We start from the raw sequence: 27,420 nt of genomic DNA, 5'->3' as shown, positions 1-27,420 counted from the left end.
TCCCCTCGGGGATTAATAAAGTAACTACCTAACCTAACCTAACCTATAAAATCCTTGCCGCCACCTGAAGTAACCCTACACGTCACCTTTACACCTATACATATAGTAAACATCACACCAACACTACAGCTTCACAGATAATATATGCTGGTGCATAGGTATGCATTGTATCAAACAAGACACCCTAAAATACCATGAAAATATATTTAAGTATCTTTAAAAGTTAAATTGAATGTCTAACTCGTGAGATCATCTGCTGCTGGTTTATTGGAGGTTCCCAGCAACAGACGAAAGAAAATTGGGGATTCAGCTTTTGTCGGCTCCGCTCCAAAGCTGTGGAACAAACTACCTGTTAGATATCAGAGAAACGAGCTCAGTAAATACTTTTAAAAGAAAGCTCACAACATATGTCTTTACATTAGCCCTTAACAGCAACTCTTGAAGCTCTTTTGCACCTGTCATTCACTTGAACTGCTGTACCTTTTGAAATGCATATTGCTCATTTTATATTTTAACTATATGTTTTGGTAAAACTTAAAAAGACTGATATGAAAGTGAATTTTAGTAGTGCACCAACGGTTTGGACCCGCAGCAGAAAATGTTCCTTTATATCTGTTTTCATGTGAAACACTGCATGTAATTCTCTAAATAATAAATTAAATAAAGTTTATCATTATTATTATTATTAATACACGCCTAACCTACATTTCCTGTGTATCAAGAAAGCTCAATATGATCTCTCCACGTTTCCACGAGGTGGCATCTGACTTTTTTTTGTATGCAACCTCGCGCCTGTAGAGGTAAACCCATTGTCCACCACTCTGGAGATAATAATGTGCCATAGTGAGCTCCATTATATATCATATAGTACATCTTTCATCCTCTGTTCGAGACACCCAGCAAAACTCATAAATATTGTTGGACCTTCTAACTTAAACAAAAAAATAATCCATCTAACTATATAGAAATACTTAAATAATATCCTTACTCTCTGTAGTCTATACGTTTTTAAATACACTCTGTATCTGCAGAGTACCAAATACCATGTCAGGCGAATTTATTTTATTTATTTATTTATTTTTTTGGCACCTGCGTGGCCAGCCGCTTTGCGCATGCGCCAGGAAAACAAAATGGAGGATTGTTTTGAGGAAAGGCTGTGCGAAGAGATTCGCCGTCATCCGCACCTGTACGACTCTTCATTAAGAGAGCACAGGGACACGCTGTTGATATTAAAAACCTGGCGAGCGATTTCCAGGGCCCTGGGGAGAGATGAGAACACCTGCAGGTACAAGTGGAAGTACATGCGAGACAAATACGTCAAGGCGAAGCGAAAGATGAAAGAAAAACCCGGCGAGGCGGCTCCGTACACTCCGACCATCGTCTCGATGCTCGACTGGCTGTCGGATTTCATAAGACATCGAGAAACAGAGTCGTTCCCAGAAGAGGTAAGTATGAACGGTGAAATCATTTAAACTACGGAAAGCCAGTGGTCACGATCAACACGAGCTACTTAGCAACGCAGCTCCATCCCATAATGGAGCTGGCTGTTGAGGCTCTTTTTTTTATTTATTTATTTTAATCACTATTTAAGGGTTTGTAGAGGGCTGAATAGTTGGGCTTTGTATGGTCGCATTTATAAAGGCAGCAAATAAAGGTTTGTTGTTGTTAAATTTACTCGTGTGGAGCTCAAATTTAGGGAAGATCACAAAAAGATGAATGATGTAGTACTGTTTCTGTTCAATCTGCAGAAATCAATAAAACCAAACAGCATATCTTTATAATATATATATATATATATATATATATATACACACAGTAATGGCCAAAGTCTTTCCAAATACAATAACAGTACATGGACAGCTCTAAAACAAGTGTGTTTGTTTCAATATCACATCATCTGAAAGAGCCATTCATATCAATGTCCTTTGTTATTTTGCTGCAAATATTGATTTGATTGACGGCATCAATGTAGAAGTTAAAAAAAAACCCAGACATCTCGAAGTTTGTAATCAAGTATCTTAAAGATGAGGTGCATGTTTTGTTTTTTTTAAACTTTTCCCCAGTAATGGATTATGAGACGGTGACGACGTCATTCTGAACGAGTGATCTGATCCGGCTGTTCGGGGTTGAAGGGCTGGATGAAAACTGCGGAGTATCTTAATTAACTTTCAAAAAGTGTATCCAGCGGGTGCATGAACATGAATAGTTTGGCATGACATCGTCCTGCGTCTTTAAGTTGTCGCAACACGCACGTTCAGGGTCTTTTACGTAATGAAGATGTTCCCTATGTGTTTTAGAGCGAAGCGTCCAGTGAACCTGTGGTGCTGCAGGTCGAGTGCATCAGCGCTGGCCCTGCAGCTGATCAGACCTCTCTCTGTGCAGCAGGGAGCGTCACTCTCGCCGGTCCGTCTTTGGAGCCGCTGCCGCCCTCCGCTTCCCCTTCGTCTTCCTCGTGTGGACTCCGTCTGTCTGCGGCAGCTTCGCCCGCGGCGCCGACCTCGTCGGTACCAACGTCATCGGTGACTCCTGCAAAGTCGAGGAAGAGGAGGGAGCGCCCGACGTCGCTTCAGGACGTAATACTGGACAGGCTGAAGAGGCTGGACAGAGATCGAAAGGAGGACAGTGAAGAGGCATCGTTTGGTCGGATGGTGGCAGGGATGCTGATGAAGCTCCCACCACAGAAAAGACTGGATGCCAAATTTGAGATTCACCACATGCTTTACCGCATGCAGAAAGAATTCTGCCAGATTCAGCCAAACCAGTAGATTTCTCTTCTCGTGGTTTTGTAGCATTTAGTCTCTTTTGAGACGTTGTGTGTATTTTGTAGATATTTCCTGTATTTATTATATTCTAGGTTTAAAAGGTCATGCTATACTGTTATAGATCATAGCCCTGATTAATTATTAAAAAAAAGAATAGAAAAAAAAATAGACCGTCTTTGTTCTTTTTCCTCTTTGGTTCAGAAAAGGTTTCCCAATAAGTACATTTATCAAATCTGACAAGTCTTTAGATCAGGGGTGTCAAACTCATTTTAGTTAAGAGGCCACATACGGCCCACTTTCATCTCAAGTGGGCCAGACCAGTAAATTCATAGCATAATAACACATACATAACGACAATATTTCTCTATGTTCAAATCATTGGTGAAGGTTTTTGGATGATAAACCCTATTTTAAGGTCTTTCTACAATAAACTAGAAACATAAAGACCAAAAACTCAGCTACTGTTTATCTGCCTGGGCTCTCCTCTGCAGATTCCCCAGCAGCGAGCGCTGCTGCCTCCGGAGCAGACGTCGCATTTACGCTGTTTTTGAAGCAATTACTGGATCGATTAAAAAAAAATAACGAAACGTTTGTACTCATAAATCTCCATATTCTCATAGAAATGCAATTTGTGTCTTTCTGTAATTTTCACACTTAGCAAAGTCATCCGGCGGGCCGAGCTGGACCCCCTGGCGGGCCGGATCCGGCCCACGGGCCGCATGTTTGACACCTCTGCTTTAGATGCTTCGTTAAACCAGGATCATCCAACTTTAACTGAGTTTCTGCCGGCAGACGGCCGCACTGACACCCTGAAGATGCCTCTACGAGTTAATTTTCCCCGAGACAATGACGAGCTGTCCGGATCCAGAGGCAGTAAAGCCACAATGTTCCCTCCACTCGACTTCACCTTTGGGTTGCCGTCTTCATGTTGGTACGCAGTGCCCTTTTTTGCACCATAACACAGTTCTACCCGTTCTTCCCCAAATAATTAGACCCTAGTTTGATCAGTGCACAGAACTTCTCTCCCAGTTGTGTTCTTGAATGTCATTGTGGTCGTGCAATGTGTCTCGTTAGGAGCAGCTTCCAACATGGTCCAATGATCCACCATAATTTGTGCGCGGTAGACCGATGAACAGAGATGTTAACCAGCTCCAACCTTCAGCTATCACTTCTCTACAGCATGCTGCGTTGTGCGTTTGAGGTGTTCTAGCTGGGCGGCTTCTAGTGTGACTAGAATATTAAACCATAGACTGTCTAACTGGACTAATCGGTATCTTCCCAGCTTTATGGAACTCAATAATTCTTGATAATGAGTCTTCTAAGATCTCTTAATGTGTGAGGCATATCTTACTTCAGCATATTACAGATGTTTAAGGAATTTTTCTAAGTCCGAGTAGCTCCGACCTCCAATTATTTTTCCATTAGACTGCAGGTTTTTCTAATTCCGTGTAGCTTTTGTTGATGTCATTAGCTGAGCGATTCCCATACTTTTTACAAACTGTTGCAAATGTATGATGCAGTCCAATAAGTACTAGAACCAAGATTTGTCTAATTCCTAATTATAACCTAAATGAAGATCTGACCATATTTCAAGACAAATTTATACATAAATGCAGTTCATTCCAGCATAATTCCTTCCTTTTCCTTCTTTATTTTTGAGGGTAAATATGCTCAGTCCTTAACTCAGAAACTCTCATGTGCTACACAATCCAATTTCACTATTTGTCCTCCATATGGTCCCATAAGGTTATGGGGGGGAAATGAACTAGGCAAAAGGTAGCTAGTAGAAGTCTACAATTTTAGGAGACATAAAGAATAACAGGCCAGCAGTTGAACTTTATATATGTTTGTTTGACGTGTATTGAGCTTTATTATATCTATAGTATTGAGTCACATTTAGGATTCAGATTTTTTTTTTTGTTCTGAAAAGAACTAACAGTTTAAAATAAATGAACATATAAGACAAGGGAGTTAAGTTTACGACTCTACTGAGGATAAAGAGAAATACATCAAAGTGTCGATTAAAGGAGCTTGTGCAATTAATACTATTAACTACTATTATTAATAATGCATTGCTCTTCTTCTTCTAATGAATTTCCAGCAGGCTGTTCACTGTAAAGCGTAATGCTGCCCTCCTCAGACTAGGATTTGATGTTTTTCTTCCTATATTTTTATATATTGTAAATTCATTTTAGCTGAAAAAAATAGACTTGAAAGAGATACTGAAGAGCCAGAGCTCCCTAAATGATGGTTTCCTTTCACCTCTGTATTTGTTGCATGAGAGTACAAAGTCCACCTGGATGATTGCCTATGACTTTCAAACAGCTGCCTGGACTACAATGTTTTAATGCTATTGTATAGAATAGTATATAAAGTTAAAGGCTCCACTTTGACAACCTAAAACATTAAAGTACCAATTAGTTATAGCAACGCATCAGTAACAATAATCCAGTTTTTAATACAGGCCTTAATAATAATGTATTACTTTTATAGGAACCATTCTGCATAATAAGTTACTTTTACTTCTGTATCTTTAAGTATATTTGGCTTTTAAGAAGTACAATTTTGAATACAAGACTTTTATTTGTCTATGTTTGTTGTTTATGTGGTAATGCTAGTTTTACGAAATGAAAGGATCTGAGAAATTGTTTCCCCCACAGTTTGCAGCCCCATAAACACCCCCTATTGGTTGATACCTGGTCTGACCTGATGGCCTTCTGGCGCCCTCTACTGTTCCAACCTGAATTTCCTGGTTGATCCGGTCTTCGTCAACCAACCAGGAAAGAGGGCTTGCCGTGATCTGGACTGAAGCGGATGAGACCAGAAACCTTTGTTCTGTCTCTCCTCCCAATGCGAGATTAAAAAGCGAGTGCTGGTCCATGCGTCCAAACAAATTGCGCTCACATTTTGTGGGTTGGCGATCGCAGGTGTCTTTTTTATGAATCATAAATTAGCAGAATTCATTGATTTAGGTAGTATATAGGCTATATTTTTTTTTCCCTGATCGCTCCAACCCGAGGGGGACGTCTGGCCGTTTTTTTTCCTTTCTGTCAGCTGCTAAATGGAAATAAAAGGCGGAACTGAAAGTGGAAGCAACCGAGGTGCGTGCATCGTAACAAACAAAATCATCCTGATGTGATCCCCGATCTTTGTGTTTGCATCAGTGAGTTTACAGTGACCTTAACACGGATACATGGATGATGGAAATGAACTGCTTTTATTCTTTACAAATACCCCTGCAGTGGCTCTATAACTTGATCCACGGTGATCTTATTAGAAAGTGCAGCTTGTTCGCCATCGCTCCATCAGCGTGTCAGCGGTTTGGTTAAATATCTGTGACCTATAACTGATCAGAGCCTGTTTCACATCTGTCAGGAATCCAATAGCTACGTGCAGCCTGCAGTTTAAAGGTCAGCAATAACTTGCGCAAGTCCTGTGGTGAGTTTGTTGTGAGTTTGATGGATGCTTCTGTCGGTGCACCCGAGAGCAGCACCCTCGTGTCATTATTTTACGCAGCACTTTGCCACTATAAATCATCTCCACTCGCGCATACTGTGCACTCGGCGAGCATATGAAGTGTCAGGTGGAGGTTGTTGACTCAGGGTGGTTGTAGAAGATGCAAACTGCCGCTGCTGCTTTGCATAGATGGAAGTTGGATTTAGATACTTTTGTTCTTCTCTTTCTAAACAACAAAACAAACGACACCAGCCTGTCTCCTTTCAGACAGACTGGTGAAGAATAATTTCAGATGTACCTACGTGACACACACACACACACACACACACACACACACACACACACACAGACACAGGCACACAGACATCAGAAAGAAATTCAAAGTCTTCCTCCACCATACCATTAATCAAGACCCTCTTGCATGTTTAACTGTAGGCCTTTATGGACAGGCGACATCCTGAAACAGTTTTCTTCTTCCACAGAAAAACATTGTAATTCAGAGAAGCAACGTTACGCATCAGCTTTTTTTGTAATGACCATTCAAAATAATACAAGCCTGTTTCCAAAAAACTAGGGACCCTGTGTAAAATGTAAATGAAAACAGGATGTAATGATTTGCCAATCAGGTAGACCCATATGTAATTGAAAATAAACCACATATCAAATGTTGAAACTGAGAAATGTTATTGTTTTCTGAAAAAATATATGCTTATTTTGAATTTGATGCCAGCAACATGTTTTCAAAAAAGTTAAGACAGGAGTATGTTTGCATCACCTCTTATTTTAACAACACTCTGTAAACGTTTGGGAACTGAGGAAACCAGTTGCTGGAGTTTTAAAAGTGAAATGTCCCATTCTTGCCTGATATAGGATTTCAGCTGCTCAGCAGTTTGGGGTCTCCTTTGTCGTATTTTTCACTAAATGTTGGCCAAATGTTTTCAATGGGTGACAGGTTTGTACTGCAGGAGGCCAATTTAGCACCGAGACTCTTCTACTACGGAGGAATGCTGTTGGAATACAAGCAGAATGCAGTTTGTCATTGTTTTGTTGAAATAAGCCAGAGACGTTGTCTGGGTGGCGGCATATGTTGCTCCAAAACTTGTATATATCGTTCACCATTCATTGTTCCTTCCCAGATGTGCAAGCTACCCATGCCATGTGCACTAATGCATCTCTGTACCATCACAGCTTGCTGGCTTTTGAACTGTGCGCTGATAGGAAGCTGGGTGGTCCCACTGCTCTTCAGCCCCGAGGACACGGCGTCCATCAATTCCAGAAAGAATTTCTAATTTTAATTTGTCAGACTACAGGACAGTTTTCCGGTTCGCCTCCGTCCATCTTAAATGTGCTCGGGGCCCCAGAGAAATATATATAGAACTGTCTTCCGCAATATTGCGAACATTATATTGCAATATTGGTGTCGTGGTATGAAGAAAGTCAGCTGAGAAGCTTTCTTTGGAAGCTCTAACAATTTTTTCCGCAGATAAATACGTAATTGTTTACTTTGTTTTCATCCTGGGACCAAAATACCTGAACAAAACTCCAGTATTTCATAAAGCTGTGCAGCTTATGGATGTGCAAAATTGCCTAGAAAGGTCTAATACAACTAGATATAGTGAATACACACCTGTCTTGATGTAAATGGTGTGCCAATATCAATAAACAAATGTATATAATCTGCATACATCTGGTAAGCAGTGTGAAATAAGAAAAACACTTGTGCAGCCGGCACTCATGTAACCTGCTTATTTATTTAGAGGTGAAACATTTTGTTTACACTTGTTTTCTATCAGGGTGTGGGTAATTGTGGGAATATGAAACACTCACTGCTGCCTGTTGATGCACAGTAATTCTCTCTAGATAGTGGGCTGGAACAAAATAGTCTGTTTCATAAAATATTAATAATTTATTTGTTTGCTTCTTCATTTATTTCCTCTTCCTCCTCCTCTTCCTCCTCCTCCTCCTCCTCCACTTCAGGTAATGATCTTCCAGTCCGTTATCTCCGGCTCCTCGCCCCACCCCTGCAGCTTTTATCAGCTGCAGTGTGGCAAATTGTGCAGCAGGGACTTGTGGACCACTATGGGATGCTGGAAGAGTTTGTTACCATGGTGACAGAGCTGGTCCCAGAGCTGATGAGCTACAGTCAGAGAGCTCAGCTCATCCTGGGCCTCAGGGCCAGGGTCAGTAGTATTTATGGTTTGATCTTACTGAAAGGAGGAAAACTGAAGTGATTTTTAACAGGCTAATCCAAAAACCACATGAAGCAGCTGTGATGACTTTGCAAATACAGTACTGTTTTGGACTTATGAACTCTCTTATGTCTGTATTTATTTAATTTCATCCTCTGTAATCAGGTGGGCAGAGTAGAAACAGTCAAACATCAGTAACTGTCAGCAATTTGTAATGAAAAAAAACAAAACAGAAAAGAAACCAGATTAAAGTTCCTCTGTAGCTGCAGTCCAAATGTGACATATTTGATTTTTGTCTAGTTGGTGCTGGAGATGTGTCAAGGGGAGCACCCAGTGGACATGCAGACCATCCAGCCACACCTGGACAGAATAAAAGCTCCCGTCAGCACATCCAAGGATCACCATGTAAGTCACCTTTAGCTGGAAGATGCATAACTGTTTCTTTCTGGTGTCAGGACTGTTTGGTCGTTCAAACCTGCTGAAAATCTCAGTTTAATGTCAAGATGTGTTTGTTTTCACCTGATTTGAACTTTTTTGTGTTTGTGTCTGTTTATCAGGGAACTATTAACCAGGTGGAGGAGTCGGAGGTGAACTTCGTTGAGCTGGTCCATTCATTACTGGAGGATCCCTCTGAAAGAAACTATTTTTTCCAGGTGAGACATTCCGCAGTGCTTTTTTTGTGTGTGTGTGTGTGTGTGTGTGTGTGTGTGTGTGTGTGTGTGTGTGTGTGTGTGTGTGTGAGTGAGTGAGTGAGTGGGTGGGTGAGTGAGTGAGTGAGTGAGTGAGTGAGTGAGTGAGTGAGTGAGTGAGTGAGTGAGTGAGTGAGTGAGTGGCCCGACTGATTATAGCTAACAGAGATGGTTGTCTTTACAACTGTGCTGATCAGAAAAGCATCTCAGGATTTACACCACATCCCACCTTGAGGTGGAAATCTGATTCTGCAGTTGGCACAGGATGACCAAAACTGGACTGGGAAAATGTAGCCCAGTCGGATGAGTATCGCTTTCTGCTGAGGCTGCAGATGGTCGGGTCAGAATTTGGCGTTCATAGCGGGCCAACTGTCCAGGCTGGTGGTGGTGGTGGTGGTGGGGGTGACGACATCGTCATCGTCTGGGGAAGGTTTTCTTGCTACACTTCAGGCCCCTTAATACCAATCAATCAGGGTTTGAATGTCACGTATTGCGTATATGGCTGCAGTTTACCATCTTCTAATGTCTACTACTAGCACGGTTCCCATCGTGTCACGAAGCAAAAGTCGTCTCAGACTGGTTTCATGAGTTCAGTGGACTTACTGGCCTCTGGTCACCAGCCCTGAACCCAACATAAGGATGTGGCTGGTTCACAGCATGTATGTGTAGCGGACACGATGCAGTCATATTAACATGGACAAGACTCTCAAAGGAGAATCCATGGCACAAAGAGTTGAGGCTGCGTTGAGAGCAATAGGGCGCCGGTTTTAGAAAGGTATTCACTACATATTGGACTCGATACTAAATTAAAAGACAATTGCAAGTTTTGAAAGAGAAGCCTTTTTCACGCAGAGCCTTTCTGGTCTAAACCCAAAGCAGTTGATGTACATTGAAGCTGGAAACCTCCTCTCGACGGACTCGGCGTCGTCTTTCCCTGATGTTCGGTTGCCAGACACCAGGTTCTACCAGGAATCTGTCAGTTGTTGCTCTTTGAGGATCTGCCAGCAGACTCTCTTTGTTGTCACAGTTGGTGATACCCGAGTAGACAGACGTGGGCTGATGTACAGGCTGAGTGGAGCTCGTGCAGGTTGATGACTTACTATTCCTTTGAAAGAGCTGGCTGCACAGAATTGTTCAAAAGGTCTCTAAAGCGAAGTGGCGGTAAAAATGCGCAGATTGTCACTAAAGGCACTTTGATTCTCCTGCTTCAGTCTCAGGGCATTTACCTGGGTGGTTAAATAAAGAAGAGCAAAAGTCACAGGTTGTAGACGATGAAAAGTTGCTTTGGGAGCATTTGACACAATAAAGAACAAAGGCAGAACGTGAGAGCACAAAAACAAAAATAAAAGAGTGTGCATCCAGTGGGTTCAGCTGTTTGTATTTGCTGTGGAAAATTATTTTTCCTTAAAACTTGAGATGTTTACTATCAACATGAATGATCAGAGACGTACAGATAAATATATACTGAAGAAAAAAGGGGCAATACCAGCCTGCAGTTCATGGCTGTGCCTCATTCAAACTTTAACCATAATATGAATGATTAATTAAAGAAGAGAATATATTCTTTTCTCATGCCGTAAACAATTCAATAATCCTTAAATCAATACAAATAATGTGCCATACTAAGTCAATATTGAATATACACTGGTTTTGTGGAAGCTCATGTATGCATTGTCTCCAGAAATACAAGTCACTGTGGTGTGTTTTTGATTTAAGAGCTTCCTTATCCCCTGGGCCTCTCCACAAAGAGAAGGGGGGCAGCAGCAGGAGACCAGCTGTAGGTGTGTTTGTCCAGAGTCACACTGAGACAACGAGTTCATACGTTGGTGCTAATTGCAGTTCTTTTCTCTGTTGGTCCATGTTAATTAGAGATGAGGTCTCACTGCGTTGTTGAGAGAGTGGACTTTTCACTCTGTGGAGCTCTTGATTGAGTATTTTGTTTGGTCTCCCTGTTGTGCTAAAAGAATGTGTTTTTTTTTTATGGTTAACATCAATGTGATGAGTTTTATGTGAGCGTGAAAGCTGGTCTGGGGATCAAAAACATGTATCTACATATGTACTGGTGATGTGTTGCGGGATACCAGACAGCCGGGTAGCTCAGGACTTTAGGACCCCGATACGATCAGGGCACGCAGCCTTGCCTTGTTGTTTTCTAGCCAGGCTGATCATCACAGTTGTGTGGAAGTGTGGTCAACTCTGTTGAAGTTGGGGAATTGTAATCAGGAGTGCTCAGCAAGGGGGTTGATTCGGGTGCAAGTTTGGTCCAGCGTGGGAAGGCCCGGCTGGGGGTTGTCTACTGAACCTGTTAAAAAACACTTTCCGCTCGCTGTCTCTTTCACGGCAGCACCCTGCTGGCAGTCTTTGATGTTGAAGCCTGTAATCTGCCTCGTGCCCGTCCACACGTCCCTCATGTTGTTTTACTCTCCAGCTTATTATTGGGAAATTGGCGTACAGTACAGGTTGGGATGGCTGTATCCTCCTCACAGAAGTTGGTGCAGTCGGCGATGCAGTCGGCGATGTTATTTATATCAGCCTCATGCAGTTTGCAGAGCACATCCCAATCCGTAGTTTCAAAGCTGTCCTGCGGGGCCTCGCTGGCCTCCTGAGTCCACCTCCTCACAGTCCGTGTGGAGACGGGCTGCCTTTGAACCGCAGGAATGGGGAGGGAGGAGGTGGGGGGGCATCGCTCTTCAGAGGCTCTGTATGCGTCTTTAGCATTTGCATACAGAAAGTCTAGTGTTTAATTTGACCGTGTCGTGCAGTCAGCAAACTGGTAGAAAGTTGGGACAGTGGAGTCCAGAGTAACGTGGTTCAAGCCTCCAGTAATGGTCACAGAAGCCTCAGTGTGTTGAGATTAACTGCACATGCTGCGGCCTCGTCAGCTGACTCTGGAATGTAAACTCCCATCAGCACGGCGGAGGAGAATTCCCATTGCCAATATTGTGGACGCATACCAAGCAAAGATGTTCCTCAGCTTCCTTTTTTAACTCAGCTGTCTTTCTCTCTTGCAGGAAGTCTTTCCGGTATATTTTGGCTCCAAGTACGATGCAGCACTTGAGATGCTGGTGTGGGAGTTCATATCAAGGCTGGACGAGCTGCTGCCTGTTCCAGACTTCACACAGGTGCCATGTCTCTCTGAGGGCATTATCTGCCTGTTGCTTAACAATAATCACGATCATTTGTGTAACACCTTTCTTAAAACAGGGTTGTGTCTTAATGCTCCCATTCACTCATTTAAAATAAAAGTCATATTGTGCATTTTCATATTTAATATTTTTTTCTCTGTTATTTGTATTTCTTTACCTGTGTCTATAATGCTGCTGTTGCGAAAAACTTTCCCCTTGTGGGATAAATAAAGTATCTGTCTGTCTGTCTGTCTGTCTGTCTGTCTGTCTATCTATCTATCTATCTATCTATCTATCTATCTATCTATCTATCTATCTATCTATCTATCTATCTATCTATCTATCTATCTATCTATCTCTCTATCAACATATCAACATATCTGATAAACTAATGGCTGGATTTGCATTAATTTATCAGATTATCAGAGAGTTTAAAACAAGCACATGACTATGTTTTATTTACAGATATTCACGCTTATTTCAGTTATTATTATTATTATTATTATTACTATTATAATATTTACCTGGGAATTTACTGGGCACTATTTGTTTTCCAAACTGAACAGCCTCTTAAAGCTGACCCAGTCTAGGGCTCAGCTGTCTGCAGCACTGATGAAGAAAGGACGGTTAACTGGCTGCAGGTCCACCACAGTCTCCCAATAGACAGCTCCCTCCTCTCTGGCCTCTTTAGTACTGAGCTATTGGAGAGAAACGCTACAAGAAAGCGAGTTTAGTAGCAATCACACACATTAGGGAAGGTGTTTTAAATGGATAGGACACACTAAAGACATTAAATAAACCAGGTTTACAGGAAGTATTTCTCATGTGGATCACATGATGCTTTGATTTTAATGAAATTTCTAGTATTAACACAAATTTCTAGAAACACAAAACACATTATATGCATGGTAAGGAAACACATGACCTCCCACCAAATCAACTAATTCAATATTTAACCACAATGTAGGTCATTTGGAAGGAAAAAGGATAAATGACCAGCATAAGAAATGACTGCAGAATTACTTAAACTTGTAAATGTTCTCTCTCTCCTTAGTTGGCAGCTTTGCTGGGAGACGCGCCGTCGTTCCTCGACGACTGTTTACAATCCTTTTCCCCTCCGGAGGACATGAAGGCTGTACTTGAACACCACAGAAACCTCGGTCATTTTGAAGAGAAAGGTACTCCAGGCTCATGGTGGTGGGAGATATTTGTAGTCCACATCGTAGCGTGTCAACACAGAAACATGTCCAAGCAAACAGAAAGAAAAATCCTTCTCCTCTCATTGCAGAAAACCAGTGTGCAACACAGGTCTGTCAGTAACGTTTTAATCTTTTTTTTGCTACTTAATTCGCATATTTTTCTAAATTATGAGTCCACGAGCAAAGATTGCTCGCTGAGAACAACAAGTCACTTTGTCTTTCTATGTAGGCGAGTGAGAGTTTGGACATGTTCGACATTGTTGTTTGTTTCTCAGTGGTTTATGTTTGAACCAACCCAGGGCCTATTTAACCATCCTTACTCTCCGTTGTAGATCCCAGGTTATTACCGATGGATGACTGCATCCTCTCCTCCCTGTCGCTGCCTCCTGGGACCAAACCTGCCATGGACACAGCCTCCTGCTCGCCTGCTCTCAAAGACTCAGACCCTCCAGAACACAAAGGACTCCTCAGCACTCCCGTCAACACGAGCAGCCTGGAGAGGTCGAGCACGAGGAGCTCGGAGACGAGCAGACAAAGACTTGAGGACCGCGGCAGGAACCTTTCTCAGGAGAGGAAAGCACAAAACTCAGTTAGCACACGGCCATACAATGAAACCATAGACCTCACTGCACCTAACGAGACCGCGGACACGGACTCAGAAGCCAGCGAGAACAACCAAAGCTTGAGGCCAGCGCGGGGTCTCAGGAAGAGAAAGCGGAGCGGAGGTGTGGACGTTCCCACAAAGCAGCCCGTGGAGGCGGCAGCTTTCTTGTAAGATCACCAGAAACATTTTGTTCCTCTGTTACACACACAGACATTTGGGTTTTTTGTTGGTTCAGAGGTCGGGAGTCACTTTTGTCTTCATGTTTTATTTACATTTTATTTTTATGTTTGTGTAGCCTGGTGCCATTTAAATGGCAGAGCATATAAAACTAAAAATCAGGCCTCTTTATTTCTTGACTGCTCTCAGAATATGAGTAGTGTTAAGGAGATTTGGAGTATTCAAGTGGATTTAGCTTTTTCACAAAGATTATAATCCCAAAATAAACTCAAAAGTGCCTGAACACTTCCAAATCAGTAAAATAAGCTGATGCATGAACAGAGTACATAAACACAATACACACTCAGCTCATAAGCTCAGTGTATAAACCCAACACATTAATTCTGACAGGGCAGAGATAGACGCAATACATAAATGTAGTGCAAAAACAATGCATAAGAAAATTCATAAACAAGCGCATAAGCTACTGCACAGACAACTGTAGTGTTAGCTCTTCTGTTGACAATAAAATAAAAAGAAAATGTAAAAAGAAAACAGTGAGTCCAAATAGAACATGTGACATTTGGTACATTAATATCAAATGAAATTGAGCAGTGAATCTCCATATTTGTATTTCTATACTGTACATCTTAAGATATTTTTGTACAGAGCTAACAATTTAATCATAATTACCTACTTGAGGACACAGATGAATCAGTCGCCAGGGAAAGCTCTGCACTTCCTGTTTTGTTCTGACGTCTTCACCTCCATAACACCTCTCATCTTGGGGACACAATGGCCTCCGCCATGTAGGGATGGGTTTTTAAAGGTTGTTAAATTGTTACTATTTGTAAGTGGTACTTGGGAAAATGTAGTTTGGTACGTAGCGATGTGGTCTTCAAAGTCTGGGATCCTCTGCTCATAAACCGACAGCAGGTCAAAATGTTCACTTATCCAGTGAAATGTCTCAACCTCAACTAAAACAATTTAACATTAAAGTAGTGTACAGACAAGCAAGGCTGACAACTTTTAACTTCTCTTATGAGGTCATGAGGTCAACGTTTATAATTCAAGTGAAGCGTCCGGACAATTATCTGATATATTGCCATAAAATGTGGTACAGACATTCATATCCAACTCTTTCATCTAGCACAGTCATCAGATCAAAATGTGACAGTACTTTGGTCAATGAGCACATAGTTCCACAACAAATGTCATTCCTAACACTCCGTTTAATCCATAAAATGCCCATTTCTCTCGTGTCTGTAAATCAGTGTAATTCTCTTTAATCTTTCCTCCCCTTTTCTCACTCATATAACATATTTTCACTGAAATTACTTCGATCTGATTAGAAAATAGTTTGTGAGTTGACGTGATGTCAATTCTGACTTTTACAGGGATTCCTCAGTGGATGAAGAGAATTCAGGTGAATCTCCTCTAATCTCGATATGGGGAGAATATACAGGTTTGTACAGATTATGTTTGGATCTGTCAATATTTGGTTCTACATGCTGAATCATAGCTTTAACTAACTGTTCGTATCTCATTTCAGACTCTCAGGAAAGTTCTTTTCCAATTGTAACGGACACAAAGGTTCCCTGGTCGGACGAGGAGACGCTGCATCTGCTCGATATTTGGGGGAAGGACTCTGTGCAGCGGGCTTTGAAGGGCTGCTTGAAAAACCGCCACATATTCACCCAAATAGCGCAAAAGATGACAGAGAGGGGCTACATGAGAACAGTGGAGCAGTGCCAGACGAGGATCAAACGACTGAAGAAAGGCTTCCGCCAGAACAACAAGTGAGCATCAAACGACGCCGTCTGTCTTCACGTCTTTCTGTCCTCTCACTGACACGTTCTCAGATGATTCACAAACGTGACCTGTTAATTTGTGAAACGGTAGGAAAAATGTCAACCAAGCTAAGAGAAAATTCCTTTTTGTCTTCTCTCTGATCTACCACCAGAGGGAACTCCAGGCTAGAGCATAAATTTTACACACGGCTGGGGCAGGTCCTCGACTCCACGGCTGCCTCGGCTGTTCCTGAGCTCACCTACGATGTTGAGGAAATCCTTGACGAAGATGAGTCCCAAAACGGCGATGAAGACTTGCAGTTTATCAGCCATACAGGCCAACTGGAAATCGGTACAATGTCACGTCTTTTTTAAGTAAACAATTAAAACCACTGCTGGTTAGTGTAGTTCATTAGAAATTCAATATCAGCAGGTAGTGCAACGTTTTTTTACACTAAAATGGATCTAAATCTTAAATATTAAAAAGATGTATACTCTTTTAAATCAAACAAATGATCTAAATTATTGAATGTACAGTACATGCAGTGTATTAATTGTATACCAAACACAGTTTAGATAAGGAGAAAGAATACAGTTACAGAAAAATGCAGCAAAACTTATCTTCAAACTACATCGGAATAAATCTGGTTTGATTCAAACTGACTCTGAAACAATCTTAAAGTGCCCCTTCACTCAAAAATATGTTTTTCTTCTTGTTCCTAAAGTTGAATGTTTGAGCTTCACTGCTGTTTAAAATGTTTTCACATTTATCTGCTGAAGAGGGAAAGTTTTTCTGTGCTCATTAAAGAGATGATGTTAAGGGGCGGGCCTATGAGCATGATTTGTGACATCACAAATTCTTTTGGTAGTCAATCCTGGTCCAATATTAAACTTGCATAAGTTTGACGTGCACACACCTGTGAATGGACTTTACAGTGAAGTACTAGAGACATTTTGTGTCCAGCAGATAAAATTAATACTTCTTACTCTTAAAAAAAAAAAATCAAATAAACTATAAATATGCAAATACTTTTCATTCCTAAACTTATTTTTACAAAGTAATTCAGTATTTTTAGTGGAAAAACTGTGTCAGACGTGGACTAATATTCAAAGTAGAGCATTTTAAATACATTTTGAAACATGTCTGGAGGGGATCTCAAACAGAAATATAACATTAGTGGTTGTTGCAGGTCTGGTGTATTGGATTTTAAAACAGGTACATTAGAAAGTGTTTCTATTTTGTTGATTTAAAATATACCAAAAATACATGGTTTATTAAAATGATAGATTCCAGTGAAATTATTCTTTCTGACAGAAAAATGTGTTTCTTGTTTTCATTAAAGGAACGAGAAGCGTTCCATGGACGGACTTGGAGACGTTGACCCTCATCAACACCTGGGGTGACGACAAGATACAACAAGAGCTGCGAGGAATGCACAGAACCGGACACGTGTTTTCCATCCTATCCAACAAGATAGCCGCGCATGGCTTCTCCCGAACGCCGGAGCAGTGCCAGACAAGGCTGAAAAGGCTGAAGTCGAATTTCAGGCAGTGCTACCAAAACAAGTATGTATGCTGACGGGAGAAGGAAATCAAGGAAAGTCTCAGACTATGATTTTAATTTATATTTCAACTCTTCTCTTATTCCTTCATTTTAGCTTAAAAGGGCAAGAGCAAGTTGAGTGCAAGTTTTATAACGAGCTGGGAAGAATTTTAGTGAAGGACTTCCCTTCAGTGCCGCAGTTGGACGAAATGCCAGGAGAGCCGGAAGACAACGACTTTCCCGCCATTAGTCATCAGGACATCGGTAAACTCAAACATTCTCCGCTGATCTCCTCTCATTAGGAGAGTGTCGATAACCAGCTGAAGTGTTTTAATCACCCTGCTGACATGTGCAGATAAAGAATTTTGTTTAATTAGTGATCTTCCAAAAAAACAAAATATGTGGAATTAAATAGGAGCCAATAGATATGTTTGATGTGGCTCGGTCTCATGTTACATTTGGAGCCTTTAATGAAAATCAGTTTTTAGATTATTTTTTTATTTTTTATTTTTTTTTGTAATTTAGTTTTATTGCTAAACAGAATGATGTTGTGAAGCAAACTACAGGAATTAACATGCAGTGTTCAATAAAGTATAAATAAAGGGAAGCCCAGACTTTATTATGTATTTTAAGTTCATTCTGCCAAATCCAGTTAAAGTACTGAAGTCTTTTTAGCCTCCTCATGCTTCTTTCTGTTCTAAATTATGTACCCACATTTTCCATGTCTTATAATAATTTGTAAAACTTCATGTGTACATTTTAAAGTCAGTTGTGTTCGTCATCTCTGGCTCGTTTATTTATTAACTGTTGTGTTAATTAATGGTGCAAAACCGTAAGCAAATATTCACATTGTGGCCAATAATGTTTGTAACTCGCTGACTAAGATGGGATGCGAACATTTAATGGTCTTTTAAAAGGCAGTACAGTTGTTGTTTCAGATCACAGCAATTAATAGCAAACATACTGTCATGAAAATGATCACTTTAAAGGATTTATTTGAACTTTAATGCCACATACAGTATACTTAAATTCAACTTCACTGTTCTTAAACTCTTAGACTCGGTAGTGTCGTGGCAGCCAGAGCAGCATACTCAGTAAAGTGTTGGATCAACAGAAGAAGAGTTGATGGCAGAATCAGCTTCAATCAAGTTATCAGAAGTCTAAACTTAGTTATTATTTATTTGGAATTTTCATTTTTCCTTTTTTTTGTGTGTGTGTCTATAGAGTCTGTGGTGGGAGTTCAGGAGGACAGGAAGAAAGTTCCCTGGTCAGACAAAGAGACCATCATCCTTCTGGAGCTCTGGGGAGACACACAGGTAGAGCACAAGTAGGGCAGTGCCACATTCACAATAGTATCTGTAAAAATTTGTATTTAATTTTTACAAAATTCATATTTATAATGACCATATTTCAACTTTGTTGACGTAATGATGTCATAGAGTTACACGGTGTAACGTGATGTATTTTACATGCGTAACTTACACAGCAACAACAAGTGTGTCCGAATTTGGCGTCATGTTGGAGGAGTTGGGGAGCGACCTCAGTGGTGTGGACGTGGTTTGGTTACAGAAGATTAAATTTAAACCATGATAATATGTTTGTGTTTACTCAATATTAGAAGGCAAATGATTACATTTATGCTGGCATATTTTGTTGCCATTCTATATTCATGAAATGAATTACATATTATCAAGAAAATTGGGATTGCTGAAAAATCCTGAAATAGTTTAAGGTCATATCGCCAACCCTTAACCACAATATAACAATACAAATCCTCCATTTTAACAGTGATTTATTAATGCCCTTAAGTTGCCTGATAATCACACTGCATTTCCATTTGATTACACTTTATTATTTCACTTCCCAGTTTAAATCCTCAAACCAGGCTTACTTTAACTTCAACATCTCTTTTAGATGAGTTTTTAAAGTCATTTTCAGTGTTGCCACCTTGACTGTGAATTTGGCCTCCATGTAGATCCAGCAGTGCCTGAGACGCTACCCTCACAATGGTCACATTTTCACGGAAATATCGGAGAAGCTCAGCGCTAACGGCTTCTCCCGCAGCCCGGAGCAGTGCCACACCAGGATCAAGCGGCTGAAAGCCAACTACCGCCAGTGTCAGGAAAACATGAGGTGAAAAAAACTGCGCATGAGTGTTCACTTTGAATTCTGCAACGCTGAGGTTACCGTGCGTTAATACACCCGTCTTTACTACGTGCAGCTCGTCCGGGACCGATCGAGTAGACTTTAAGTTCTATGATCTGCTGGAACAAATTCTGGAGAAGCAGCCATCAACATCGTCCACTGTGGTCACAGACTCCATTGAAATATCGGAAGATTCCAATGGTGAATCGGTGACTGAAAGAGGTAAAAAAAAACAAAAAAACTATCCCACATCATCTCAGCAACTCAAGATTACACTCTTTACTGATTGTGGGTACAACAGTATAACTTAACACCACAGTCATCAACGTTTAGTGTTTGAAATGTTTTCTTAGAGGTAGTCTAAATACACATTAACATCTAAAACCAGAAAATAAATTTCTACTAAACCTAAAGTGACGGAGTTTACGGGAAACTTGGTCAACTTCTGAGAGTTTCGCTGCTAATCGTCACACTTCACTGCATCAGTTTAGTCTTACAGGTTATTAAATGACATAAGTTTTATATACCCATAACATCTATAAAAGACAACTTTGTTTGTTTTTGCAAACAGTATGTTTGGATTAATATTATTTAAAAAGCATTTACAGCACAATTTTTTTTTACAAAAGATAAAGGATATGTGTTCTATATTACAATCACAGACTGTCTGATTTGTAAAGTTACGCCACTTTTAAGACTCAGGAATTTTTTTGTAACTTTGAGCCCCACGGTTCTATAAGTTCAGAAAAAACAAACATGAGAACTAAATTATTTTTGTGATATGCAGTGTATTCATTGGATGTGAGTACATATTTCTTTATCAGGCCCTTGTTAAAAAAAACAAGTTTTTTCTTGACTTACAATTTTTGTTAATCACTGCAATTTTCCAGCAAAAATTTTTTTTTTTTTTAAATCACAAAACGTTATGCATTGAAGTTTTTAAGAAAATCGAAAACATTCTAGCTCACAAGTTGCATCTTCTGGAGATGCAATAACTCGCACAAATCTACTTTCTTGGCTGAAGCTGCTACGAAATAATCCATTCATATTAAAACCAGTGCTGACACCGAAGTGCTGTGTGTCTCCGATGTAAGATGGAGAAATGAGTGCGGAAAAACCAGCACCCAGCTACTGGTCTGATGAGGAGACGCTGGCGCTCATCACCGTCTGGGGAGACGAGGACGTCCAGAAGGCGCTCAGGGGTTTCGTCCACAATGGGCATGTTTACGCTGAGATCTCGGAGAGACTGCACGACCTCGGCTTCTCCAAAACCTCGGAGCAGTGCCGCTGGAAAGTCAAGTCACTCAGGATCAACTTCCGGCAGTGCTACGACAGGAAGAAGTGAGATCAGCTTTTCTTGTCTGTCTGTATAATCCAGTATGGACTCAACACTTGTAAATAATACATCCATGTCTTTTCACTCTTTGTAGATGTGGAAGAAAAGTAGATTATAAGTTCTACAACGAGCTGGAACAAATACTGGGACAGGAGGCCGTTTCACTCGACGAGTACGATGACAGAGACGATCAGGCGGACCAGGATCAAGGTACACTCGGCGTTTTTTCACAGCAGCTGAAGAGGACATGCCCCGATAGACAATCATTCAGTCGCAGGTCCCATATCTTTGTCGGTTGATGTGTTTTCCTGCAGCAGGTGCGGATGGTTTGAACACAGCGTGGACGGAGCAGGAGACACTGGCTCTCATCGAGGTGTGGGCCGCCGATGACGTGCAGCACAGCCTGAAAACTTGCGTCCGCAATGGCCACATATTCGCCGAGATATCGGAGAAACTGGCCACCTTCGGCTACCTGAAGACACCAGAGCAGTGCCACACTCGGATCAAGAGGTTGAAGAAGACGTACAGGCGGTGCCGCAACAGCTATCGGTAGGTCGATTTATTGATCGAGTGATTTCAGCGTGCCGCTCCCTTGCTGACCTCGGATTTGTGTTTTCCAGAAGTGGAGGGCGACCCACGGTGTTTCGATACTTCCTCCTGCTCGCCCCGGTGCTCGGCGACGACTCTGTGTTTGCTGACAGGGACAGTTCTGCTGCTGATGCCACCTTACAGCCTCTTATGGACAGCGATCCTGTCTTATGTAGGTTTAAGTACGATCAGGGTGTTACTGTGCAGACATCATGCAAATGTCATGGATTAATTCCCAACAGTAAAGCTGTCGTTCCTCCTAGCAGACGACCAGCCCTCGACCAGCCACCCCGTGGCCGACCTGAGCAGGAAGATGCCCTGGTCGGACCAGGAGACTCGCACCCTGCTGGAGATCTGGGGCGAAGACGACGTCCAGCTCACCTTGAGGGGCTGCCTGAAGAATCGACACGTGTTCAAATACGTCTCGGAGAAGATGAGCGACCAAGGATTTATAAGGACCTCAGAGCAGTGCTACACCCGCATTAAGCGCCTTAAACACGGCTTCCTCCATGAAAAGTCAGTGAGCACCCAACCTTTTTTGTCGTTAATAGCTTCACGTTCCAATTTTGGTTGGATAAATGTCAAACAAACTCTACATAGATGTACAAATAATGTCCTTAATCGAGCAGCATTCTGTAAATACAACAAAGTTAACCTTATATTTCTGTGAAGATTTATAGTTGAAGCCTTTTGTTATTGAACGGTTTTGAATGGAGATCAAAAAATGTTTGTAAAATTGGAACATTTTATGGATATCCCTCAGCTTTTCCTTTGTAACAACAGGGTGTGTTGTTGTGTGTTGAGTATTAATTTGTTATCGTTCACATAAAAGAAGCTTTTTCAGATGGTTTGGTGGAGCTCAGCTATGTGAATAAATGTTACAGCGCCCGAGAGGTACAGGAGTCGATCTCGGACACTTTCATTTTGTCAAAGTAGCTCTCAGAAGAAAAAAAGTTGGAGACCCCTGTGTAATTAATGTAATCATCTTTTCCTGCTAATAACTGGCTACAAACTGCAATGTGAGGCATCTGGTTTAAACTTGAATTTTTGTTTTCCTTCAAATTCAGAGAGGAATATAAATTCTTCAGTGAGATGGAGAACATCTTCAGGAAGGAGCTGAAAGTGGACGACACCGTGGTTGACGCATCAGTCTCGGATGAACCAGATGACTGTGTACCTGAAGTGGGACAAAAGAAAGGTGAAACAAAAGGGAGAACAAAAAGAAAATTCTCAACAGCGAGGAAGACAATTTTTTTTTAAATATATGAGCTATAAACAGGGTTCCCACGTCTGACGAAAGTCAGGGAATTTGACATTAGAACTAGAGTGGGAACACTGTACAAAGAAGCATCATTGGTTGCCCGAGAAAATAGTGGATCAAACTTGTATTTATAAATGTATAAACGGTTATCACACAGGATCGACACATTTGGAGTGCTTTTTCTCGTGAACTCGTGCAATCAATCAATCATCAGAGAAATAGAGAAATGGGCTGATATGTTAAAACAAATTAAGCTTATGAGCGCCCAATGAATAAATCCAGTAAAAATAAAAGCTGTCCATTTAGTAACCAAAATCTCTGCGATAAAGACCCTTTTTAGACATTGTACTGTACACATTATGTTGCATCTAAGGTTTTTTAGGGCATTTTTCGAACAGTTTTTTGTGCTTTCAACCATTTTCTTGGCCTGAACCAATTCTGTAAAAAGGGTTACCCATAAATACAAGTGAAACAAGTGTCTCTCATTAAAGTCACAGTTTATTCTTTTAACTAAACATTACAGCATACCCCAGATAAGTGATGTGCTTTTCTACCAATCAGATAGATCTACAAGGGTGTGTACTTGTCAGTACAGCTTATTATTGTTATATTATCATTATATCAGGTAACCAGTGGGTGGCTGACAGCTCCAAGCTGCCCTGGAGTGACGGGGAGACCGAGGCCCTCCTGGACATTTGGGGCAGCGAGGAAATCCAGGAGAACTTGAAGGGCTGCACCAAGAACAAACACATCTTCATCCAGATCTCTCAGGTCATGTCCAGCCAGGGCTACATGCGCACTCCTGAACAATGTCAGACCAGGATCAAGAGGCTGAGAGCCAATTTCAGACACTTCCTAGAAGGCAAAAAGTAAGCCCGTTTGTTCATTGCCGGCGGTGACCAGGCATCACCCGCAGATCATCCGCATTTGTATCCATGTTGTAAATACAGTTTTATTCTCAAAACATGTTTAAACCTCATAATAGCCACATTTCATTTTAGGTATAATTTCCTGTCTCGTTCTAACAATCTTCTAACAAAATCTTGTGTCATCTTTTCAGAGGGGAGAAACAGGAGTGCAAGTTCTTTGAACAGCTGGTGCGGATATTTGGCACCAAGTACGTAACGAACTTTGACCCCCTGGCAGACGACACGGCTGAAGTCATAGGTAAGACTGGTGTCCATCCTGTTGTTGATTTTCCGTTGTGTTAGCATTACACAGTAGCTTTAACTTTGGATGATTGTGGTGACCAGTAAGCTTTGAAAGTTTTACTTAAGTTGTTGCTGTCTCTCAGGAACCACAATAGTGGCTACTTTACATTATAAAGTTAACAATATAATCCTGCTGTTTTCAGCAGTTGTTCTGGATTATTCATTTAAAGTCTGATTGTCCGATTTCAATCACAACAGTTTCTTAGAAATGTTTCATAATAAAAGCCATGTTAAGAAATGAAAGGCTTCTGTCTACTGAAATGCTTTTAATTTGAAACAAGTGCAAGAAGTGTTGAGTTTGTATTAACGCATAAAGCAGTCATTTTAAAGAGGGCAAACGGTGCCAGATCCAAATGAAGCTTTGAGTTGACATTGATTTAATCAATACACCTTGAATGTCAATATGCCAACTTTGATCATTCCATTTGTTTTTATTTGCTCTGTTGCAAGATACAAATGATTGGATTTTGAAGCACTTCGAAAATTGTAATGAATTTCAACTGGATCAAGAGAACTGTGAACATGTCAATTGCTCACTAGAGGAATAAAGTGTCAGAGCGTCGTTACGGTGCGCTCTGGCAGGACTACGCCTTTGCAATATTGGGGCAACAACCTTTCAAGGGATACTCAACGTTTTGTCAATTACGCTTATTCGCTTTCTTGCCGAGAGCTATTTGAGATCAATATCACTCAAATTTTGGCTAAATCCCCACAAATACATTTGAACTCTGAGATGTTGTTAAAAACCCCAAATGATCTCCATCCACCTGAGTGTTTTAGCACCATTTCAGAACTAATCTTAATTCACACTAACATGCTTGAAGACGCCCATCACCTTCACGTACTCTGGGCATGCCAGGCAATACGCCTTATTTGATGACCCATCAGATTTTGTGACCTGTAGTGTTTGTTAGGTTTAGGCATGAGGAGGGAGATGATTAGGGTATTAGTGCAGGTCACAGAATCTGACGGGTCATCAAATATGATGCAACACCAGGGCTCCATGTAGGGCTGATAACGACGCTGCACTCGAGAATTGTCGCAAACAGCTTGAGTGACATTTTTCCTCGGGTGCATTGAGGTGGTACTAGCGTTATAAAAGGCGTAATTTAATTTGCTGGCAAAGACAACAAGGTCAGCAACACCTGTAATTCTTAAATTAACCACATGTAGTCTTATTCTTCCAGAAATGGATCTTGTGATAAGGACGTGTCCTATCAGAAAAGACACATTGTAACTGACGAGACTCAAACAGTAATAAGCGAACGTGGGTGTCTGCGTCACCGTCTGGATGAAAACGTAATTCCGCAGTTTTAAAACTAAAACGGGGTCTGCAGCACTTTCAAAAGTCGCTGTTTTTCAGGTTTTAAAAACCCTGGAGTAGTGCGGACACTAGAAGGAAAACGTACTCGTGGATGTCGCCCTAGTTGTTCTGGTTTCTCGTCTTTATGCCGAGCTAAGTTTAGCTAACTGTCTCCTGGCTCTATCCTGCAAAGTTAAAGCACAGACATAAGAGTGGTGTCAGTCCTCTTAACTCTCAGTAAGAGAGGGAATAAATATATTTCCCAAAGCCTCTAACTAGTCCTTTGAAGTGTTACTTACAGTGTTTACTGTTGAAATAATACATGAGCATGCAGTGAAAAAACAAGCTTCTTTTTTTTTATCTTTGCTATACAAACTGTTAACTATAACATTTGTCTCATCCAGAGTCATGAAATGAAGATAACACAGGAGAAGAGGAACATCCAGAGAAGAAATAACAAAGACATTAATGCAGAAACTGTGATACTTGTGGTTGTTTTATTGTTTACATACTACAGATGAAGGCCTGTCCAGGATCACCCAAACGTTGTATATACTTAGTCGGTTTACATTCTTTAGACACAAGAGACCTACGTCAGGCTGAAATGTAGTGAGTGTGTGTGCGTGCATGGTTGTGTGTCCCTCGGCTAGAGTGTCTTGTGATTTATCAATAACAGAGCCATGACATTTAAACAAGGATGCTCAGGGTTCAAGGGGACAAAAATGGCTCCTTGGCCAGGTGGGAGTTCCACAAAATGCTGTGACCCGCCAAAAGACGTGTTTTTTTTCTAGTATTTAATTATTTTATACTTGAACTTAAAGTGAGTGAGTCAAAGCACATGAAAAAGAAATAAGTACCTGCAAGGCCTCTTTGCGTAACCACAGCCTCGTATTCTGGTCTTAATTTGCGTGTCACTTGTTAAATCGTCTTTCCACTTGATTATATTTGAAATCTTCGTGGTGAAAGATTAATTATTTAAGTAAATTCTCATTCTGTACTCGGTAAGTGTTGATCTTGTCCAGAATTGTATTTATTTAAATTATTTCCATATGTATTTCAAAGTTTTACAGTTTATTTTAAATGTGTTACACTTCAAACCTTAACGGAGCACAGATGTGCCACGGACGTGTAGAGGTTTTTTTCATATCCATTAAAAAAACTTGAAATGTGTGATTGGGGATTTATGTCTCATTTACTGTTTGAAAAGAGGACAGAACAATAATGAAAACAAAACATAATTAGGAAATAATGAACAACCACAAACAGCAACTCTCTACAGCAGATACAATTCCGTGACAGATAAGAGGCAGGAAGAGGAAAATGCGCCTGTTATCTTTAATGAACACTGCCAATAAAAACCTCTACAATTCATGTATATCTAAAAAGTACATTGAATTCAAGCACAATGAACCAAAAAAAAAAAAAGGGTGAGGTCAAATAAAGCAACGCTTGAAACCAGTTGCAACTTAGTCAAAGTTTTGACAGTTTTAAAATGGAGTTTACAGCAGCAAGTAGGGAGCATCTGGGTGCTCTCTGGTGAAAGTTTGCACACTTAACACAGCATTTATCTGACACCCGTTACAAGGTACTGTGTCGGTTTAGATTTTACATTCATAACACAGTGACCAAACAAAAGTCACACATAACAATGACTTTAAAGACCTAAAAAAGGGATAAAATCACCAAAATAAGCTCAATTTCATCCGGCTATTAAGTTGAAATGGCACTTGTACGTTAATGCATCAAAAATATTCCAACAATATATGTAACAAGATTCTGGCTGGCTTTTTAGCTACTCTTAAGCTTGATTATATGTTCACCGGCTAGTTACCCACTCTGTCTGTCCGCTGACTGGTGCTAACCAGGTGGATACGAGCTATGAGAGCAGGGAGAATGAACCTGTGATGTTAAGGAAAGCTGCAGATTTAGATGATGGTTCTTTGTTGGGCTGTCACTGTAAGTTACCCATTACATACTTTCATATTATTTTCACACCGTCATCAGCAAAATATGGAATGTAGCCACTTTAAGTAAAGAATTTGTGGCCTTAAAACTTGGCATAA

At 40.8% G+C, this 27,420-nt stretch overlaps 2 protein-coding genes across 5 annotated transcripts; both read left to right on the top strand.

The window, feature by feature from the left end:
* The first annotated feature begins 1,126 nt into the window (after window positions 1-1,126).
* LOC138202583 (transcription factor Adf-1-like) lies at window positions 1,127-2,919 on the top strand. The gene is made up of 2 exons (XM_069156740.1): window positions 1,127-1,445; window positions 2,298-2,919. The coding sequence occupies exons 1-2, from the start codon at window positions 1,131-1,133 to the stop codon at window positions 2,763-2,765; spliced, it is 783 nt and encodes a 260-aa protein (XP_069012841.1). The 5' UTR covers window positions 1,127-1,130; the 3' UTR covers window positions 2,766-2,919.
* Window positions 2,920-5,553: 2,634 nt separating this feature from the next.
* LOC138202581 (uncharacterized) lies at window positions 5,554-26,527 on the top strand. 4 transcript variants are annotated; one of them, XM_069156733.1, is made up of 24 exons: window positions 5,554-5,863; window positions 8,196-8,398; window positions 8,708-8,812; window positions 8,965-9,060; window positions 12,108-12,218; window positions 13,276-13,399; window positions 13,753-14,191; window positions 15,578-15,645; window positions 15,733-15,979; window positions 16,144-16,322; window positions 17,314-17,536; window positions 17,629-17,777; window positions 18,738-18,829; window positions 19,489-19,646; window positions 19,735-19,880; window positions 20,753-20,999; window positions 21,089-21,204; window positions 21,312-21,543; window positions 21,615-21,754; window positions 21,846-22,098; window positions 22,650-22,780; window positions 23,469-23,712; window positions 23,904-24,010; window positions 25,762-26,527. In XM_069156733.1, exons 1-24 carry the CDS (start codon window positions 5,824-5,826, stop codon window positions 25,767-25,769), a joined length of 3,858 nt encoding a protein of 1,285 aa, XP_069012834.1. In that variant the 5' UTR covers window positions 5,554-5,823; the 3' UTR covers window positions 25,770-26,527. The 4 variants fall into 4 exon arrangements, with proteins under 4 accessions (XP_069012834.1, XP_069012835.1, XP_069012833.1 ...); XM_069156734.1 differs by having other exon boundaries at window positions 21,309-21,543; window positions 21,618-21,754; XM_069156732.1 differs by having other exon boundaries at window positions 21,309-21,543; window positions 21,849-22,098.
* The last annotated feature ends 893 nt before the right edge of the window (window positions 26,528-27,420 follow it).

The sequence above is a fragment of the Embiotoca jacksoni genome, unplaced genomic scaffold, assembly GCF_022577435.1.
Source record: "Embiotoca jacksoni isolate LCO1_2020_lvr unplaced genomic scaffold, fEmbJac1.0.p SCAF_21, whole genome shotgun sequence".
Taxonomy (NCBI): Eukaryota; Metazoa; Chordata; class Actinopteri; family Embiotocidae; genus Embiotoca; species Embiotoca jacksoni.
This window is presented reverse-complemented; position numbering and strand designations above follow the sequence as displayed.